Genomic DNA, 21,822 nt, shown 5'->3' with positions numbered 1-21,822 from the left:
CTATCCATCTTTTTTTGGTCTAATGGCATTATTACTCCCATTTCTTAAATTTAATACAATTTCAAAAGGAGCACAGAATATTAAACACCCAACAATCTGTGGACAGGTCTTACCTGTTGATCCATTGGTGTAAATTGTCAAGGAACGTTTCTCTCCGGAGAAGGCTGTGATGGTGATATTGTATCTACTACCAGCAGTGAGGTTAGAAAACATGTATTCATTCCTTGAAGTACTTGCTTGGATTTTGGTCTCTTGTATGTTTTGGTTATCATCCAATAACTGCACTTCATACCAGGTGACTCTCCCAGAAGAAGGAGTCCACCAAACACGCAAGCTGGTCGAAGTCGTCTTCTCTTCAGTGACTTCAAACCTGGCGGGAGGTAGAGGATCTGCAAGGCAAATACCCAGAAAGAGAACGTGGCTTGAAGACTTCTGCAAATACCTGCTTCCCTTACTGTAATCCAGATCCACTTTCCTCAAAAACGTTAAGAATCTGCTGCCCATGAAAGACACTGCATTTTACTTCACTTCCATACTTACCATTTTGTTTAAAAAAGAAACCCACTTAGCTACTAGTCTTATAAACTCCTTTTTTTTGGTGAGGAAGATCGGCCCTGAGCTAACATCTGCTAATCCTCCTCTTTTTTTTTTTTTTTTTTTGCTGAGGAAGACTGGCCCTGGGCTAACATCCATGCCCATCTTCCTCTTCTATATGGGACGCGGCCACAGCATGGCTTGACAAGTGGTGCGTCTGTGCGCGCCCAGATCCGAACCGGGAAACCCTGGGCCGCGGCAGCGGAGCGCGAGCACTTAACTGCTTGCACCAACAGGCCGGCCCCTAACCTCCTTTTTTTGATAAAACTTTTTTGTTAAGACAGGTCTGAGCTTGGACTTCCAAGTACCGTTATATTTTCTTTTGCTTGTAAGTTTAGCAAACTTTTCAAACATTGACAAGTATCCAGGCTCTGCTTGGATAAATACTGAAAATCTCAATAAAAAATATAGACATTAAGAAATAATTGTGAAATTTGTACTGAACTTTTTCTTTTTTAGATTGTGGATTTTGGGAGTTAAGTACACATAACTTTGGGTTGTTTTTAGATATCAGAAAACCACAGAAGATACAGACATGATCAGGAGCCTAAGCTAGGTTTTCTCACCACAGCGAATTCTCCCAACAGCTGGGTTCCCCTAGACTTTCTACGTTTGAGTTCTGGGACACAGAGGAGCTGCCGGAGCCCCAGAGCAGGTAGGATGGGCTGGTCCCGCACCCAGCTGTTCACCTAGTTTCAACTCTCAAAGCCATGGGTCAGCCTGCGGAGTCCCACTTCCCACGTGTTGAATCTTCACTGTGAAACATGAAGTAGGAGGAACAACACGTCTCCAGCGTAGGAACTAAGTCAGCAGCATTGAGCGAGCAGCCATTCTCTGGTGCAGAGGGGACCATCTGAGAAACGAGGCTCTCCCTACCCCGAACGCTGGGAGAAGAAACAGTGAGGGACGCTACACACGAGTACTTTTCAGAAATCCTACATTGTTATTGATCTAGGAGGCGGAATCAAGATACTGAGAGTCAATTTCAGGAGTCAGATCTGATGTTTTAGAGGCATGGCTATAGCGAACTCAGTTCTTATCTGCCTCCCGGTAAATTATATTTTACTCGCGAAATAACTCCAGGAATTCCAGAATCTTCTTGGAACAGTATATGTTTTAAGAAGGTGTTCACTTGTGATTAACATAAATACAAATAGGAACAAGGTAATCTTATTCTATATTCAAACGGCATTTATGGCCAGACTGCTCACGAGACCATCACCTACAGGCACCAGGCAGAGGCTAAACACAACCTATGATCAGTCTAAGGTCTTTGTGTTCTACGCTATGATTTATATGAGTACATCATGCTGCAAAAATTAAATAAGCCATATAACATTTTATAACATCAATAATTAATAATAACGTAAATATTAGCTGACAAGTAAGCTGAGGCAGCAGTGACTCTGAGCCCAAAGCATGGGGGGGCTTGGCGGATGAGGCTGTGCGTTTTACGCCCCCACACGACCCAGCTGCACCTCAGGAGTTCGGGCTCTGGAGGCTGACCCACTGGGTGTGGACCCAGCTCTCCTACTTTGTAGCTGGTACTTCGGGCGGTTCCTTCACTTCTCTGCCTCAGTGGTCTCATCCATGCAATGCTGATAATAATCCTACCTTTTCAGTAGAATTGGTAGGAAGATTAAATTGAGTACTTTTTATCTAAAGCATTTAGACCGTGTCTGGCACATGGTAAGAGTTCCACGTTAGCTGTTATTATTACTCCCATAATCAGGAGAAGACCTTGACCCAGAAGCAGGAGATGTGGTGGCAGAGAGCGTGGGCTTTGGAGTCGGAGAGAACTAAATACAAACCTCGGCTCTGTCACGTGTGAGTCCTGAGACTGGGCAGACTGCTCAACCATCCCAGCCCACTGGTCCTGTCGGTCCGGGGAGTACAATGATAACACCACATTCTCGATGTTTCGAGGAGCATCAAGATATGGAGGAGACTTACCTGGCATATGATGGGCACTCAGTAACATAAACTTATTTCTGTCAACTTTATCATAAAAAAAATTCCTCGGAGTCACTGACCAAATGGAGGCAAAAGTGGAATAAATTTTTTTTGAAACTAAACTGATAATAGCCTTGTTTGCCTTCTTCATAAAAAAAAAACACTTGATAAAATCTTATGAGTTTATTCCCATGAACTAACTTTCTAAGTCTTAAGATAAAAAATTCCTAAGATGATTCTTATTTATAGGTTCTTGAGGAAAAACAGTCTTTCCTTTTTTCTTGGCAATATGATTTAACTTTTCTATCCTACATAATAGTCTATAATTAAGGATGTCGTAATAAAAGGAAAGAACAATTTCCCCTGACAGAAACTTTTCTTATTGCCAGTGAGGAGAAGGCACTTCACCACCGAGAGATTCTAACGGGAACGAAACGCAGGAACAAGCTGTCAGACCCAGGAGACGACGCGTTCTTGCTGAAGAGGCACTTTAGGGACAAGGAGGAGAGAGACAGCTCGTTCCAGGGACAGCTCAGGAGGGATCAATACTGTCCTCTACAGCTACAGTCAGGCCAGGTCAAGGCTGGGGAAAACGATGCTGCGGTCAGGATAACCTAAACATATATAATCTGCAAAATACGAGCTCTGGAAAATGAATCTTAGGTTGCGTGCCTAGAGGGTGCAGTTCAGAAACGCAGACTTTATCTAATCTCTCTGAGCCAGAAAACAAAACAGTCAATCCTTTGTATATCCGCTAGAACAAAGGACAATGAGACTGGGAAGTGCCTGGGCTTCGAGACCCGCGCTGGAGACAAACACTCCAACCCCGTCTGCACCGCGATAAAGCGCTTTGCTGGCAGGGGGCCACCGCTGCTCCAAGGACCGCAAAACTTCAATAGTTTCACACTGCTTTTCCACCTAAGCCCCATGAAAACTCTGCCATATTAAAAAAAAGTTTTCAATATTTTATTAGAAACAAATAGATACTTCCATCGGGGTGTTAATTTCATATATACACATATGAAAGAGAGAGAGAGAGATTTTTAATGCTATTTGAAAGCTTAGTCATGTTTCATCTTCTGATCGTGTGACAGATCATATGGAATTAGAAGACCTCACTTGACCTCTGTAATTTACGCTGATGGCCAGCGGTTTCCCTGCATATCTCTGTGCTCTTCCCGTCTTCCTGGTTTCTCCACCACTCTCACAAATGCACTAACCAGTGAAGGACTATCAACTAGAACTGTCAACAACCATAAATCAATCACCGAATCTCAATCAATATATCAAATTTATCATTAGCCATAAATTTAAGACATCTTTGTTTGTACTTAGTTCCAGACAGACCTGGAATACAGAAAGTTTTCAGGATTCATGTGCTATATTTCAGTGAATCTACCAGTATCAGGAAGCCCAGAATTTCATAAGAAGGCTTGATGTCAACCCAAATCTTCTGTTCTCCAAGATGAAGTTTAGCTAAATCCTTGAACCAAAATAAATTCTTCCTTTTTTTCCCTTCTTTTTTTAAAAAAATGTGACTTAGGAAGAGGGAGAAACTCATATATATAAAATGCCATTAATATTTGCTTTAAAATTTTTTGTGTGGCCATTAAAACATTATTATCTACTGATAAACGAATTTCCAGAGTGTTTAGAATTTGAAATGATAGCATTTATTTTGGAAATAAATCCAACCTCATAACAGGAGTGCAGGCAATCCATGGATCGGTGCTAAAAGCTTCTCTTGACATCGTCACAGCACCACAGTCTCTCTGTGTAGAGTAGAGATGATGTGCTTTCTCAGCTGGAATGGGGGCAAAGACTTGTGTCACACAGGTAACAAGTACTAGAGCTGGGCTCCTCACACCTGGCTGCAAGGTGTGCGTTCCTTCCATCACACCTTAGCTGTCCCAGGGTGGGAAACGATGTTATGAATTGGAGATTCAGTGTCACCACAAAAAAATCAAAGCAGATATCTAAAGAAAGGAAGAGGCAAATCTACAGAACGCTTACTTGATGGTTTGGATATTGTGGACCAAATGAGCAGCAACACTAATGACAGCCAAATCTCATCCCATGGCCATGAAAGTTTTTTCCATTGCTTTTTTTTTTAACTGATGTTTTTGTTGTCTGTTCCTTTTCCTCTCAATCTTACTGCCTTTACCTAGGCTCCCCTCACCCTCTCTCTGGATTGCTCCAAAGGTTTTCTTGGTGTCTTCCTTCTTTTTTTTCTTTCCCCCGCTATTGACAAATAACCTCTTTGTCTCTCTCTCCCATCTGCCATCCTCGACCCCCCTGGAGATCGAGAATTTTCCACAAGATGAAGTCTAAGTTTCTCTGCAGGATGCAAGTTCTCCTCAAACTGGGTGTCAGCCTCCTGCCCTGCCTTCTCTTTCACCACTGACTCCAGGCCAAGAGATCCACCTTTTCAGCGATCACAGAGGATGCTATTCTCGATAAAGGCAGGGTGGCTGGGAGCCTGGAAGCTGCATCTGTGCAGCACTCTGCCGAACACAGAGCGAACGCCAACCTCGCAGAGAAAATAACTGGACTTTTCTCATGGAAATCAGGGTCAGGTGGGGCAAAAGCCACAAACCATCCTTTGGGACAGATTTTTGAAAGTGGGCGGAAGAACAAAATGGAAAAAGAATTGCTCACAATCTCCAGTTAATTAAGTACATTTATAGAGAGGTCATTTTCTTCTACTTTGGGATTGTTGCTGTTTGGTGATAGTCGGCTTTCTGACTTACTGTGAAGATGATACACCGTATTAGGCTAGTACATCAGATAACGTGCATTAAATTTATTGCCTTTATACACCAGACATAAAGTTCAGGTAGTAAAGAACTTTCAAAGTTCTTAGCAACCTTGAAAGGGAAATTAAAGCAGTCTGGCCCATCCTTCGCATCATCATCAACAGCAGTGCAACATGCCCCATTACTCTGTGGGTCATCAATTCGGCACCAGGTATGTAAATAGCACACGGCCGGCCCTCTGAGAGTCTACAGTCTACTCAGGCAGTTAAGACACACGTGAAAAGGGGGAATAAAAAGATGAATTACCAGGGGGGCTGACTTTGATGTCAGACAGACCTGGGTTCAAATCCCAACACTCACTCATGGTGGGGCTTTAGGCAAGTTGCTCAACCTTGCTGACGCTATTTCCTTGTCTGTAGAATGGGACTCAAGATATCTGCTTTCGGGGCCGGCCCGGTGGCGCAAGCGGTTAAGGTCGCGCGCTCCGCTGCAGCGGCCCTGGGTTCGCCGGTTTGGATTCTGGGCGCGCACCCACACACCGCTTGGCAAGCCATGCTGTGGCGGCATCCCATATAAAGTGGAGGAAGACGGGCACGGATGTTAGCCCAGGGCCAGTCTTCCTCAGCAAAAAGAGGAGGATTGGCAGATGTTAGCACAGGGCTGGTCTCCTCACACACACACACACACAAAATGAAGATACCTGCTTTCCAGAGCTCTAAGTGTCACACGCAGCCCTGGCACATAGGGACATTCAGTTGGTGTGAGTGCTGCTGCTGTTCTTGGCGTTCAGAGTGACACAGGCCAGCACTGACGCTAAATATGCACATGGAGAACAACACCCAAGGGCTGAGGTCCCAGAGGCGGGCTTCACGAAGGAAATGAACTGAACAAGTTTGGAAGGTCAAGTAGTACTAAAACCTGAGAGCAGGGCATTGCAGAGTGCGAGTGCGGGGTATGCGAAAGCTCTGCAGGGCTCATCTGTCGCGTGTTAGAGGACCGCGTCAGCACCGTGGGTACCGACCGCTATGGAGACTCGGGTGCCCTCAGTCCCCTGCTGTCCTGCAGCAGCCCCACTGCAGCTCTCTGAGACTCAACTTTATCTCAAGTGCTACATGAATGCGCATAAAGAGAAGTCCCTGGGCCTCCTCTTCCAGCCGGATGGCTGCTCAGAAGCTCTCTTATGTAGAAATTCATGAGCTGTCCCTTGATGTGTGCTTCCAAACCTGGACATCTAGGTAGTAAGGAACTATTGTTAATGCTAGATAATGATATTGTGGTTATGTTAAAAAATAGTCCTTATCTTTCACAAATGCATACTGAAATATTTATAAATGAAATTAAATGATGACTTGGATTGCATCAAAATGATATGGGGTGGGGGTGTGGGGGACGGAGATGAAACAAGACTGGCTATGGACTGGTAACTGTGGAAGGGAGGTGAGGAGCACGTGGTAGTTCATTAGACTATTCTGACTACTTTTTCATGTGTCAGTTTTTCCATGTAAAAGGAAGAAAAATAAAATCAAAAACAAAAATCCCTGGAAATCTATATGTATACCTACAATGTTCATTTTAGCTGCATATTATATGTTTTGGGGCATATATTCATCTGCATTTATAAACATTAACACGTATAGAATGGGCTGGATTTCTCCTGCAAGATCAGAAAAGTGTCAGTATTCTTCTTTGTCCCCCACAGGGGTTCCAGCAAATTGGTGTCTGGGAAAGGAAGGAGAAACAACTTTTTTTGTCCTTCTCTCATTCGGTCTGGACAAATTAGATTTTCTTTCTTTCTTGCTAACCTGTAGAATGCCATGGCCACCAACAGAAGTCAGATTAATGGAGGAAGCTTCCTACCCACACACAACAAGATCAAGTTCAGAGAACAGGTTGATTTATTCCACAAACGTCGGTCAGCTTGACCTTAGAATTCCTAAAATAAATAGACTACAAATGGCTGACCGCTGAATAGTAAAGTCCATCACCAAAAGTTCAATTCAATCAAAAATCAATAGCTGCTCATAATTTCTTCACACTAAAACTCATTTAATCATTACTATACTCTTGCGTAGGCTAAGTACCTACAGATTTAAAGCATTTTGTAATATATTTTTTCCTCTTTAAAAGTTGACTTTAAAAGTAATAACAAAATGTGATATGGTAATTTGAAAGAGCTAACACCAACTTAAAGATTATATCTTTTCCGCAGAGTAGTGGGAAGAACTGGAGTTGGAGCCAATGAGCCCCCGTTCAGGTGCTGGGTCTACCATACCTCAGCTGTGTGGATTTGTGACTAGTTAATTCTTAGGAATATCAGTCTCATCTCCAACCGGAAAGTAATGATAGTAAACTTACTACACACTTGGTATGTGACAAAACCGTTCTAGAATTTATGCATTAACCAGTGGAAACCTTGACGTGACCCTACGAAGCAGGCATTATTTTTATCATCATCCCCATTTAACAGACGAGGAAACAGGCCTGGAGAGGTCAGTGAGGTGCTTGGGCAGATAGCTGGAGAAGTGCTGGAGGCGGCTGCGTTCAGAACTCACTCCCAACGACCCTGCACCCTGAGCCCACACGATGCTCCTTCCACAGGGCCACCACGAGGCTACAGTTAAACAGTGGTCAGTAAAACAGACAGAAATGATAGAAAAACTATGTCAATAGCTCTTGAACTTCAGTGTGCACTGATTCATTTTGATATTTGTCTAAAATCAGATACTCTCGGCCCTACTCCCTCTTGATTCATTACATGTGGGGTAGAAGCCAAGAATGTGCTTTTAAAACAAGCGCTGCAGGAGATTTTGATGCAAGTAGCTTGCACATGTTATTGAGAAATAATAGCCTATGTTTAAAGCTATGTAAGTGTCACAGGCTGAATTATGTCCCTCTAAAATTCATATGTTGAAACCTCCAATACTTGAGAATGTGACTGTATTTGGAGATAAGGTCTTTAAAGAGGTGATTAAATTAAAATGGGGTTGTTAGGATGGGCCCTAATCCAATATGCTGGTGTCCTTATAAGAAGAGGACATTAGGACACAGACAACACAGACAGAGGGACGGCCATGTGAGGACACAGCGAGAAGGCTGTGTCTGTAAGCCAATCAGAGAAGCATGAGAAGAACCTGTTGACACCTTGATCTGGGACTTCCCAGCCTCCAGAATTGTGAGAAAATAAATTCATGTTGTTGAAGCCCAGTCTGTGGTATTTTATTATGGAAGCCCGAGTAAACTGATACAATAAGCAACATTTTGAAGTCAAAATAACAGCTGACATGATGACTTGGTAATTAAAGCTCCCAAAATGTTTTTTATTAAAGACAAAGGAATTAGCCATATTAAAAGAGCTAAAATATTTTTTTTTGCTTTTTGTTCTAGCCTAATTAATAAGTAACCGAAACTTACTAACAAGAGGGCGTATGCCACTAAGATATTCTTCCTGTAGGTAAAGTTCTCTACCATCAGACTGTTTCCCTGGGCTCCATAACTTACCCATAACCCAAAGAGAATAGACCATATTTTTGGTATCTGTACATTCTCCCACCAAAATATTCATTTCATTCATTCATATCTATCTATCTATCATCTATCTATCTATTCATCCATAGATCCACCCATTCATCTATCCATTCATTCATCCATTCATCCAACGGTCCATCCATTTAATCAATATTTATTGACCACACACCATGTGCTAGGTGCCATTTTAGGTATTGAAAATGACTTTTTATTGGTGGGAAGATAAAAGCCCCCCAAAAGTCTTAAACGAAAACTGTAAAGTTTCATTTAAACAAACTCAAACGTCATTAGGATGCATTCCAGTGAGGAAATAAATGAAGTGGTCCAGGGGGACTCCAGTGAATTGGTATCTGAAAGGAGAGAAGCCACTCTAGAGAGTTCTAGGCAGACTGGCCCAGTTTTACCGAATCTTCTAATATTTTAAAAGAATTAATACATCTGGTATTTATGTGAATTTTCCATTTTTAATTTTGGTGAAAAAATCTGAATTTTTCACAAACACTGTGTGAGCCAAACAAAACACATCTATTATTCTGACACCTAGACACCCCCAGGGCTACCAGTTTGCAGCCTCTACTCTAGACTCTGAGGACACAGTGTTATAAAAGTGTTGAGTTCTTCCATATCTTTTATCTTCATTGTCTGATTTCTGATGAATTCACAACTAAATAATTCAGCTTTCAATTTATTATGGTTGCATCAACATGGTCTTCTCTCTGACCATGAAGCATGGGACGCACAAGGCAGGGCAAGGTCTTCATCCAGGAAAGAAGTGCTGAAGCTCTGTCACCACCCTCACCGTGGCCTCCCCTCCCCTCTGCACAGGACCTCAGGGTAGGGGCCATGTTTTGTTTATCATCTCTACAAGCCCACCAATCACTGCTTGAGTGTAATTCCCTGCAGTATCCATGCTCGACAGATGTTTGCTGGACTGAATTTGAATCCACATATGTTTTAATTCTGATTTTAAATCTGGAGTGAGAACTGATTGCAGAAATACTTCCCATTCAGTTAAAATTTTTGATCTTTAAGGTCATGTCTGCATGACACCAAAATAACTATTTTAGACAATTTATCAGGAAAAAACAATCAGAAAAATCACACCTGCAATGATACAGAGATAATCTGAGCAACTCTAGTGAATCACCTCTTGCTCTCACTCTATTTTATTCCAGACCAATAAGACAGGCAAAATGGATAAGGAAACACACACATTTTGAATGACTTTTTGTTTGAAGTTACATCTTGGACTTATTATCCTACTAGTTAGTCCTTAATAACAGTAAAATATGATTTGTGAAGCTCATCTCTGAGCTTAGCAATTAATATAGAGGAATACTATTACTTTCTCTTTACTAAATGAAAAATTCACATATGTCCTTAAAATATAGAAAGCCCTACTGACCAAAAATAAATAAAAACCAACAAAAAAATCCTCCCTGAAACATTTTTTAAAATATCCTAATGTAAAAACAGTGTTTACATAAATAAAATTATTTTAGGGGCCAGCCTGGTGGCGCAGCGGTTAAGTGCGAGCACTCTGCTTTGGCAGCCCAGGGTTCGCAGGTTCGGATCCTGGGCGTGCAGCAACGCACCGCTTGTCAATCCATGGTGTGGCGGCATCCCCTATAAAATAGAGGAAGATGGGCATGGATGTTAGCCCAGGTCCAGTCTTCCTCAGCAAAAAAGAGGAAGATTGGCATCGGACGTTAGCTCAGGGCTGATCTTCCTCACAAAAAAATAAAATTATTTTAAAAATGTAGAGAATCCTAAGAAGGGTTTTACCATCATACAAACAAATGTGAAAAAATTATCATTATACAAACATCACCTGCAAATTTCATTCTTCACATTTATCATGGAGCTCATAAAATTTGTGGTGAAAAGTCTATTTGTGGTACTGCAAAAAATAACTTCTTAAGAAAAATGATGAGAACCTGAATGCTAACCCATTGTGAATGCTGATGAAGTCTTTTTTAACTCAACATAGTCAATAAAATGCAAATATTTCTTACATTTCACAAATGCATTTGGACTTGAGACACCTACATGCTTCATAATTAAACTCAAGGCACATTCTAACTAGCAACCCCCACAGTAAGTCCTATTCCATCAACGTTTTTTCCAAAAAGTAAAACCTCTGGGTTAAATGACTTTGCTGGCTTCTGAATGTCTTCACCTTTTCTGCCATCAGCTTCTGAAGGCTCACCTACGTCCACAAAATGTTCTGCCCCATTCAACACAGATGCCTTATCAAATGGAATGAACACGTCTGGAAGTTCTACGCCATAAATTTCACAGTATTAGCAGTCTGAGTGTTCACAAACTGTCCTCACAGACCAAGAAACCAACAGCTTCATAACTAAAAACCTAGCCGCTTAAAGTTCTGTAAAATGTTCTAATTATGTGGTTGGTTTCAATCTCTCTTTGATTCTATATAAAAACATAACCAAATTCTTAATGAGTGGTGTCTCTTTTCAATTTAAGTTCCTGCAAATCTCAGAAATTATCTAAAAGTTTCATCTGAAGTAAGTCAAGTGATGTAACTGGGCATTCTTAATCTTTCCTTTGAGAAGATGAGAGAATTAATGTTTGGTTGACTTATTTCCTGAGCCCAGCACTTTTCCTGACCTGCTGTAACGCCCAAGAAGGGGAAGCTCCGCAGCCTCCTTGAAGAACGGGAGCTAAAGGAGCGATCTGTGTTCAGGTTGAAATGGAGAGAACCACCAGGACAACACATTTCTAAATTTAACTCATGGAATTTTTCAGTTAAATTTGATTTTCTGGATGAAAGTAAGGTTTCTCTATTGCAACAAATAAAGATAACGTTAAAAGGAAGACTACAGAAGTCATAAAACCTCAAAGTCGTCAGAGAATTCAGAGCATGCCTGAGGGTGGGTGGCATGCTCTGTGAGCCCCCCACAGAAGTGGTTGGCACTTGGTAAGAACTCAGACCCGAACGACCACGTCTAACACTCATTTTACAGATAAGAAAACTGAGGCAGGCAAGACAAACTCTTACCATATTAGCATGGAAGGTTTACAAAAATGCAAGGAAAATCATTGCCTTGAGGTGCAGAGTAACCAAAGGACGTTCTCTGAGATTATGCTGTTTTAGTCACTCAAGTGACACGAAACTATTTTCGTACTCTCATTTCAAGGGACTTCTCTAATTTTCCCCTATGAATGACTCTATTCTATTCCTGAAGATTTTATGTCTTGGTTCCAAAAATAAAACTAAGTTGAGGAAGGCATATCCCTAATCATTGCACTTCCAGTATTTATTCTAAAATCATTTACTTAAAATTGTTCCAGGGCTTGACAACTTCAGCGATGTAAGCTGAAACTACACGACTTGAACCATTCCCTCCACAGCCGGCCTTCTCCTTGCCACCTACTCCACTGTCTCCAGCACTAAGGAAGTCTCTCAAAGCAACCAAGTGCTTCTGGCGAGGTCTGAGGAGACTAGAATGCCTCCTCAGTCTTTTTTATCTTCACAGGTATTTCTGCCCTTATTTTTTTATATGCCTGGAACTCAAACGAAACACCAGCTTGAAAAGGCAGGGCTCAGCCCCAGGGCCTGGCCCTCCAACTGCACCTGTCACCCTTTACCTGTTTGCAAGATCACAGTCTTCTCTTCTCCGTCCAGAGACACAATTCTGAAGTTATAGACGGTTCCCGCCTGTAAATCCTTGGGGTTACATCCATAGGTGGTGTTGTCTATCCGCATGGGGTGGCAAAACGTGACGTTCGATGTGTCACTGCTGTAGATGAGGCTAAAGTTACACGGTGACCCCAAAGTTCTCCACCGGAGAGACACCGACTGGCTGGAGACCCTGGACTCCGTCAGGGTGAAGTTACATCTCTGTGGCTCCCCCACTCCCGTCTGCAAAGGAACCAGAGACAACAGCTGAAGCCCGCAGTGTAGACCGCCCAGGGACAGGTCCAGGGAAGCTCCCCACGCCGCCTCCCTGCCCTCGCCGCCAGCCTCAGCCCATCCCTCGCCCTCGGCCCGCAGGAGCTGGGTAGCGACTTTCTCCCAGCAGCTCTTTCTCCGGAGCAGCTGCAGACGGAGGCGGCTTTTAGCCTGCGGCCGCAGGACGAGCTGTCAGCCTAGCTGGGGGCTCAGAGGAGGATCTTTCTTCCTGCGGGAGGGGAAGAACGGCTGCCCCGCCGTCCCCCTCTCCCTCCCCGAAACACAGCCCCGGAGACCGAAGGCGGGCCGGGGACCCGGCCCCGGGCCTCACCCGCAGCAGGCTCAGCGCGGTGCACACGGCCAGCCCGGCCCCCGGGCCCAGCATCGCGCCCCGGGCCCCTCCCGGCCGCGGGCACTTGTTGCGCTCAGCGCTCCCCGCGGGGCGCGCGCCGCGCCGGGGCCGCCGCTGCCGAAGCTGCCGCCGCCGGTGCCGCCACCGCCCGGGCGCGCTGCGGACGCGGGAGGCGGCGGGGGCAGCGCGCCCTCCCCACGGCCATTCCGATCGCGGCCCGCCCGGCCCGGCCGCCGACTTCCGCAATCAAAAGGCAATTTCCTCGTCTCGGGGCCAAGGAACAATGCTCCGGGCGGGGGGGCCCGAGGAGCCGCCCTGCGCCCCCCGCGCCCCGCGCCCCGCGCGCCCGCGCCCCGACTCCCGCTTCTCCCCCGCGCCCCCCGCGCCCCGCGCGCCAGCGCCCCGACTCCCGCTTCTCCCCCGCGCCCCCGCAGGGGCCCGGCCTCGCCGAGCTCGCCCCACCCCCGCCTCGACCCCCTTCTCCCCCGCGGCCCCACCGCCCCTCGGCCGCAGCGGCGCTCGCCCGCTCTCATCCTGACCCGCAGCCCCCTCCGCCGGCGCCCCCTCGCCTAGCTTCCTTCCTACCCCGCATCTGCTTTCTCCGGGTCTCTTCCCGGCATTAAACTTGACCCCGCCGGTTCCCGGCCGCCCGCACTCCTTCCTGGAGCCTTGCACTGGAGCGCTTTGCCCTTCTCACCCCGAAGCGCTCGTCCGCCCCAGCCGCACCCCCGACACCAGCAAGACAAAGACCCCGAAGGGTCTTGTCCTTGTCAACGTGACCTTTACTGCCTTCTGCCCTTCACTTTCCCCTCTCTCCTGTGTGGAGGCCTGCGTCCTCCCTAAAGCTCACGCCACTGCTGCGAACCGAGAACACGTATCTGCACCACCGCCTGTTGGACCCGCAGGCACAGCGGGTGCGTCACCGGGCCATCCAGCAGGTGAAGCCGTTTCATCCACAATTGTCCAAGCCGTACAAACTGTCCTTTGTGGAAACACTGTCAATAGCTCAGCCCCCCACGAATTACAAAACTGGAATCACCCGGTTTTCAGCACTGACTTTATACTTGTTAGCAGCTGCCTCAGCACCTGAATGATCACCTATCTGAAAACGGATTGTAGAGCAGTTCCCAGTAACCGAAGAGCAACAACGTTTCATTGTACACAGGTGCTGGTAGCAAAATATTGCAACAACTTTTATAATGTTTGATTTCTTTTCTTTGGGTTTCATCCCTGACAACTGCCAAAACAGATGAGATTCCACATTTTGATTTTCAAAACAGAATACTCTGGAGCTAAAGCAATGGGGAGTGTGACGTAGTCCCTTCTTTTTCAAACAGATTATACATAAAGCTATACTATTGGCTACTATAGTGACCATATTTACATTAAGGAAAAGCAGAAAAAAGGGAAAATTGTTTCAATTCTTTTAGAAAATATGTTTTTAAAAAATATCTTAATGAAAAAATAAAGTTTCTACCCCTTCAGGGATTCTATGGACTTTTAATTTGCAGCCAGACCAGGGATCTCAATCTCCTTTTCAAGTTAGTAAACGCTCAAAGAAGGTCAAACCTAAAACATGTGTGTATTTCTGAGAAAACCGAATCTTTCCTCCTTCTCTGCCTAGGTCACTTGTCTCACAAAAGAGGTTTTGCCCTGTGTATTTTGCCTGCAAGTTCAGTGGCTTTTCACAGCCCGGTTCGCTCCCAGTCACCAGAGAGGGCCCCTCCTCTCCATCAGACGCTGGGAGCCTGCAGGCTGCCCTCAGCCTGTACAGGGGTCTTTTTTCAGCTTGATTCCTTTTCAACAGCACCTTTTTCTTTTCATGCTGCATTCAGAAAACAATGTGGTTTCCTCATCTGCAAAACTGGAATAATGCCTACTGTGAATACTTCTCAGAGCTGTTATAAGGACTAAGATCACACATGTTAAGCATCTTTGAAACTTTAATGTGCTGTACTGGGTCAGTTTGCCTACTAATAGAGTGCACTCAAATCCCATTTTGTGCTTTTAAATTCTTTTAAATTTAAAGTCTTTTAAAATCACATAGATCGCACTTTCCTAACTTCTGCCGCCTGTCCTTCTGTTTGTCTTTTCTGTTAAGGTTTATAAAATTTTCTCGTAAATTGCCCCTCAGATTTGGAGTCTTCTCACCCAAATACACTAAATACTCTTTGGTCTTTGGCGAAAATCTTCAATAAATCCTACCTCTTCCAAGTTGCCCAGACATCTTTTTTTTCTCGACACTACGTGCCACCAATCTACTGTACCCTGTAAGTTTATTTTAAAATTACGTTTCATTTCCAACATACTGTCTAACAATCCTTCCTTTGGTGCAGGGAAATGCACCAAAAAGGCAAAACTTGGAGAAGACTGATCAAACTAGGCACTAACAAAATGTCCTCAAACCACACAGTTCAGATGCTTCCAGATTCTGTTATCAACAATGATCTGCCAGTAGTGCCCTTGGGACTAGGAATTAGGAAAAGGAGGAGTGATTTTTTTAAATACAATTATTTTATTTCTAACCTATCAAGGAGAGATGCATACATTTAGAATCGTGTGTTGTCTTTTATCTATTTTAATATCAATATATATGAAGAATCATGGCAATACATGCAGGAAAGGACCAGTGGTCGCAGACGTTTCTTTGCTGAAGAGACCTAAGTGCCGGTTGTTTTTTGGAGAATCTTAAGGCTCACAGTAGAGCTCCTCAATAATTGTGGGTGCTAAATAACCCATAAGAATTAACTTTTATGAAACAATGAGTGAAAGTTTAAACTCAGGCTTTTACTGACTACATTTTTCCTTTTGAAAGCACTTACGTTACTATGAGAAATTAGGGAGAATTGTAATGGATTCAAGGCAGTATGGGACTGCGAAAAGCTGCTAGATATCATCTTTTCTTATCAATTTATCAACGAGAAGTTTATTTGAAACTAGTGTACAAAGTATAAATAAAATGATTCATTTTTTTCTTTGTTCTCATCTTTGTTTGGAATTCCTCAACTCCTTTTGAACGAATTTATCCTGCATAATGACACTGCATTTCTTTAGAAGTTACCGCATTCCAGGAATTTGGGATCAGCCACTCTGTGACTTTTCAGGGGACAATGTCTTCTCTCTGCCACTAGGAAGCCTTTCCCAGACTGCACGGGAAGGGTGGGGCTGCTTCTGACTGCATGTGAGTGAACAAACAGCTGCCTCTTAAACAGTGTCATAGCAATTAATTAATGATTGTTATAATTTACATAGTCATTAATTATGAATGCGTGGGTGAAAGCACGGCTCTTCTCACATTGTGAACATAGATGTCAAGTGATACAACCGGTTCTCAAGGGTCCGGGGGCCACACTGTGAGAACTACTCCTTTAGATCTGGGTGTGGGGACGTTTTGGAGATGAGGGGAGGGCAGGTGGATTGGTGAGCTTGACTGGTCAGTCCAAACTCGTCACCCATGACCTGGCCTCTGCCCACCCCTCCCCTCCCTCCTGCTTGCCTCCTATGCTCCAGTGGCCAGGGTCTGATAATCGTTTACTCATTCATTCTGCACACACTGATTGACCACCTACTATGCGCCAGGCTCTGGTTTAGGTTTTGGAGACACCCCCACAGAGCTGACATTTTCCTGCCCCAGGACCTTTGTGCCTGCTGTTTCATCCTCTGGGACCACTCCTCCCAAGGGGCTCTGCTTGGCTATCCTCCTGTCAACCTTTAGGTCTCAGCTTAAACACACCCCTAACAGGGCCAGGTCCTTTCTGACCTCACAAGGAAAGAGTGTCCTTTTGTTATTCTTCATCTCAGCAACCCATTTGTTTAATTCTGAGCATTATGACATTTGATAATAATCTAATTATTTATATATTCACACTGTCTGCCTTCCCCAGGCATGTGGGGAATTCTCTTAGGACAGAGTCTTTGTCTGTCTTCTTCTTCTTGTGCAGAGCTTGGCATAAAAGTAGTGTTTCAACAAATATTTGTTGAATGAATGGATGAATGAATGTATGAGTGAATCTTTGTAGCTTCTCAGTAAATACTGTTATATGAAAAAATACTCTCAACAAGTCCTTCTAAACAAGTTCCTGCTGGATGCTTCAACAGCATCTTGGAGGGAGGGAGGGAAAGAAAAGAGAAAAAAAGAGGGAAGGGCGAAGGAGTAAAGGAAGATTGATTTTAAAGAGGAAGAGGAAATGGTGTGAATAGATGAGGATGGGGGAAAGAGCGAGGGGGACCAGGAGAGAGGGAAGGAGGACGGAGGACCCTCCAGGGCAGTGGCTTTCACTGGGCAGCGTCACATCATCTGAGGACTTCTGGGAACCTCAGTCCAGGGGCCCTTCCTCAATCTGAGGGATAGGGACCGCCGCGGTGGAGCCCAGCACTGTGTGTCTGTGTGTGTGTGCATGTGTGTGAGCCAGCCTTCCTGCTCCAGCTTCTGAGAAAGAGCCATTCCAACAAAAGCCTTAGATTGTCAGCCCCCACCCTAAACACCGAACCAAGCGTCATTTTACATTAAAGAGAGTTCACGATAGCTTAGTGTTCTTTTCTTCTAAATTTCACTGAGCTCTCTGGTTACAAGAAGCTATGCAAGTGATTTAGAAGGTCTTGAACAATTTTAGAATGTGTCAAATTGATACCGGCTCAAGACAAGGTTGACATAAGGGAAGTCATATTGTACAAAAGAAAAACCCTATTGTAACTTTGAATGACCTCTGACTAACTAACCCAGCTGGATATGCACCCTCCAGGAGATCTAACTGCTCTGTAGATTTCATTACCCCTGCTTGTGCACATACCTCCCAGCTGCGATAAGATGATAACTTTGCTTTTTTGAGTTTCTTAGGAATGTGATGACCCCTGAACAGTGAGTCTATGCTGACAGCCATCATCAGTGAAAACGGAAAGATCTGGTGTGGCACTCCCAGTCTGTAACACCAGAAGGTCAACATTCCTAACCCCCTCCCCAATAACCCAATGGCCTATATAACTGCTGTAACATTTCATGCCCCCTTAAGATGATTCTTTCGGACATGAGTCGGCCATCTTCTCTCTTGCTAGCAAGCTGTAATAAAAAAGTCATTTTTCTCCTACCACCTGGCCTCTTGACTATTGGCATGTCTTGCGGCGAGCAGAAGGCCCCACGTTGGGCGGTAACAAAATCAGTAAATTGGTGATATAATATATAATACGTTTAAAGTATATAATATGCTTATTATATATTTATGATACATAATATGCATGTTTTGATATTTTTAACTTCTCAATAAAGTACTGATGCTCAAGGAAAAAGAATCAACAGGCAGCAAACTTAATAAATGTTAGATGACAGACTGATTCAGAAGCCTTTTCGAAAACTCTGAGGAAGCACTTTCCTTACGCAATGCTCCTGTGTGTTTCTCCAGATATTTTTAAAAAGAGGAAAGCCCAGCCATCAGGGAATGTGTTGATTAAAAACAATTACAAGATGGCAAACCCTTTTCTGTTTTCATTTGAACTGGCTCAATAGGAAATCACAGCAAAAGTGAATACAATTTTAACCTGCAGCAGGTGTCGCGTATATAAAAAGAAATTCATTACAATTTGAGGTAAGGCAATTTTGATAAGCAGTTTTTCTAAAAATGACTGTGACCATCCCCTTTTGGTTTAAAAATACCATTTTGGGATACTTATATTTCAAGGAATCTTTCCAGCTTCCTAGGTCGTAACCTTCCTAGGTCATGGGTCTCCAGGAAAGTGGAAATAATGAAGCATTTGGGTGGCAGGCAAGGAATAAATGAAGGTGCATGTGACACGTACAGCACAGTCCCTGGCTGAAGGGCTCAGCAACATCAGACCCTGTGGTTGTGAATAGTAATAATCGTATATGAACAACGATAAACCGGGGGTGCTGAGCACCCCATGGTGCCAGAGAGTGACGAAGCCCATGGATGAAAGTGTCTTTCTGAGAACATCCAGATGACAATGAACCATCACTGCTTTCAATCTCATGCCCAAGAGCAGCTCTTTGGTGGATCAGCAGGAGGACATTGAAGGACTCTTGGCCGTGCCAAGACTTTTGGGGCCCCTGGAGGGAGAGGTGAGGCGGCCAGGTTTGTCTCCAACAGCAGGCTCACCACCTCTCTCAGACACATCTCTAAGGTTTCCCGGTATTTTTTTCTACACCAATTTCTCACCCTCTTCCCCTCCTCCAGTTTATTTATTTTTTTAATCTGGAGGAAACAGGCTTTGCATAGCTCTTGTCGTAGCTTTGTAACCGTACACAGACAGACGACTTAAAACCAGAGGAGACTATAACTCATCACCTTCTCAACCCCAAGCGGTTCCGCTGCATCTTCGTCCCCACTTCTCAGACCTTGCCGCCCCACCCTCGGAAATGAATGCTCACATATGGACCCAGTCAAGGCATTAATGCCTCCAGAGGGGCTGTCTGTGTGGGCCGGCTGGGATACATATGGTTTTAGGAGCCAGGTCACGATTTTCATAAATATCCAAACCCCAGGATAGCAAATAAACAAAACATGGCTCACGCTGGCTTTAAGGAAAAGGAAAATAAAAATAAAAAGAAATGATGCCCGGTATCATCCCCCTTAGAAAGTGAGGGTGGGAGGGTGAAGGCTCTCTTCTCTTTTCTGTGTGTCATGTTGCTGGAATGTTATTTCCCATGAATTCTGTGGAGGTTGTAGGGGGCTCACTATTTGGTCAGCATATGTGCATTTTCTGGCTTTTATAGTGGGATCTTAACATTGTTTCAATGTTTGCTGAGTGAGGCGGACATAGGGCATCTCTGAGGGATCACAGTGGAGGATCAAAGGATTTTATCATGTTTTTCAAAAATGTAATGAGAAAATCATCAGCTAGATTGTAACCCTCTTGAAGGAAGGAGTCGTGTCTCTTCATCATCCCCTCACATCCCAGGTAGTGGAGACTCCATGTCTACTCTCCATTGACAGAGCAAACATTCACACACCCGCTGCATGAATAAGCATGGTACGTTTCCATCTGAAACAAACTTGCATTCTCCACGGCTCCAGTGTAGACCTGGACCCCCGGCACCACAGAAGCCATGAACACCCAGCTCCTACGCCTTGGGATAAAGCGGTGCCAACAGCCCCTGCTCCCAATGGACAGGCTGTGACTCCAGGGGAGATCTAATCCTCCTGGAATAATGCGGAGGTCGCCAGATTCAGGCCACCAGGGTCAAAACTCAGCACAGCATATTCTGCAGTCTCCTCGCCACAGCTCTGCTGTCCTGGGCTGGAAGTGCAGGCTTGCAGAAAGAGGACCAACACAGGTAGGTGTTCACAGACACACGGACGGAGGGCAGACACTAGGAGAGCCACACATATAGGTGTGCTCCTTGGCCCAGATCTGTTGGAGATCCAAGTCAGAAGAGCCTGGAGGAAGCAACAGGGGCCTCCCGTGTCCCTCCCACACAGAAGGTCCCCAGCCCAGTGGAGATCCATCTGGATTTAGCAATGGCGTGATCTGTGTCAGCACCCCCAAGGTGTGGGAAGAATGGAAAGGACTTCTTCAAAGACAGCTCCTGGAACTCACAGCTTTTCCCCTTCAGTTGCTTTTCATCATACTTCACGATAACTGGTCTTCAAAGCTGTTATTCTGTGAGTGGGTAACATGTGGGTGCAATCAACACGAAGCTGGGGTAAACTGCAGAGATTTGAATAACTCAGTGTTCTTTTCCAGGGTTCTCTATCTTATCTCCCTACGTATCAGCTGGCTCATCTCCCAGCGCTGTCCCTTGTCTTCATTGCTCTTTCTTGTAAATTCATCACCGTTTCTCTCACGGTGTCTGCTCCTGCCTCTCCCACCCTCTCTCCTTCTGGTCCTCAAAGAAGACAGACGAGTCTTAGCAGGTCTGAGCCACTGGGCTCCCTGACTCAGGAGCATCCCTTGGACTCTAACCTCTAAAAGCCCCTAAGCTAACCATTCCTGTTATTTTTTCAACTTTTTTGCTTTGAAATAGTTTCAAACTCACAGATAAATTGTAATAATCGTACAGAGTGCTTCCACATTACCTTACCCAGACCCACTCGTGGGTTTTTTTTTTTTTGACATTCTGCCCCATTTACTGTATCATTCTCTCTTTCTCTCCATGTGTGACACTTCTACCTGAGCCATTTCAGAGTAGGCTCCATATATCCTGAATTAAGTGTGTAATCTCAGTAAAGTTACCAAACTCAGGAAAATAAAATTTGATATAGTGCCTTAATCCACAATCCACATTTCAACTTTGTCAATTGCCTTGATAATGTCACTTTTAGCATGTTTTTTGTCTTTTTCTCTATTAAGGATCCCACCCAGGATCCTGTATTACATTTAGTTGTCAAGTCTCCTTATCTTCTTGAATCTGGAACAAGTCCTCCGCCTTTTAAAATTATCTTTATGACATTGGCTCTGGAATGGTGCAGGCTGGTTATGCCTACCGTGTCTTCTTCCATTTGTTTCTGTCTGACGTCTCCTGGTGGTTAGATGTGGTTACGTGTCTTCAGCAGGACTTGTCCTCTTCTCTTTTGTCCAGTGTTTTTTCCCACAGGCTGATTATCCCATTATTCTCCAGTGGATCGCAAACCTAACTGCGCATCAGAATCAAGGGGTGGATTTTTACACTCTGGTGCTGAGGTCCTACCTCAGTAGATTCTGATTCGGTAGGTCTGGGGCAGGATTGTAGAATCGGGATCTTTGGAAAGCTTCCCAGGTGATTCTGATGTACCAAG

General features: G+C 44.5%; 1 protein-coding gene across 2 annotated transcripts in view; it reads right to left on the bottom strand.

Annotated features, from left to right (window-relative positions):
• Positions 1-21,822, bottom strand: part of PTPRB (protein tyrosine phosphatase receptor type B) — a 108,246-nt gene that overhangs the window by 67,492 nt on the left and 18,932 nt on the right. The window contains exons 1-3 of one of the 2 annotated variants that reach the window (XM_087442024.1): positions 13,076-13,236; positions 12,441-12,714; positions 114-389 (exon numbers count right to left, since the gene is read on the bottom strand). In XM_087442024.1, the coding sequence (XP_087298150.1) occupies positions 114-389; positions 12,441-12,714; positions 13,076-13,129 (604 nt within the window). In that variant the 5' untranslated portion in view covers positions 13,130-13,236. Of the gene's footprint in view, positions 1-113; positions 390-12,440; positions 12,715-13,075; positions 13,237-21,822 lie in introns of those variants that run through there. The other variant, XM_014786721.2, reaches the window with a different exon arrangement.

The sequence above is a fragment of the Ceratotherium simum genome, chromosome 17 (genome assembly GCF_057802395.1).
Source record: "Ceratotherium simum simum isolate JZ-2026a chromosome 17, ASM5780239v1, whole genome shotgun sequence".
Lineage (NCBI taxonomy): Eukaryota > Metazoa > Chordata > Mammalia > Perissodactyla > Rhinocerotidae > Ceratotherium > Ceratotherium simum.
The sequence above is the reverse complement of the archived record's forward strand: the minus strand, read 5'-3'. Positions and strand labels throughout refer to the sequence as shown.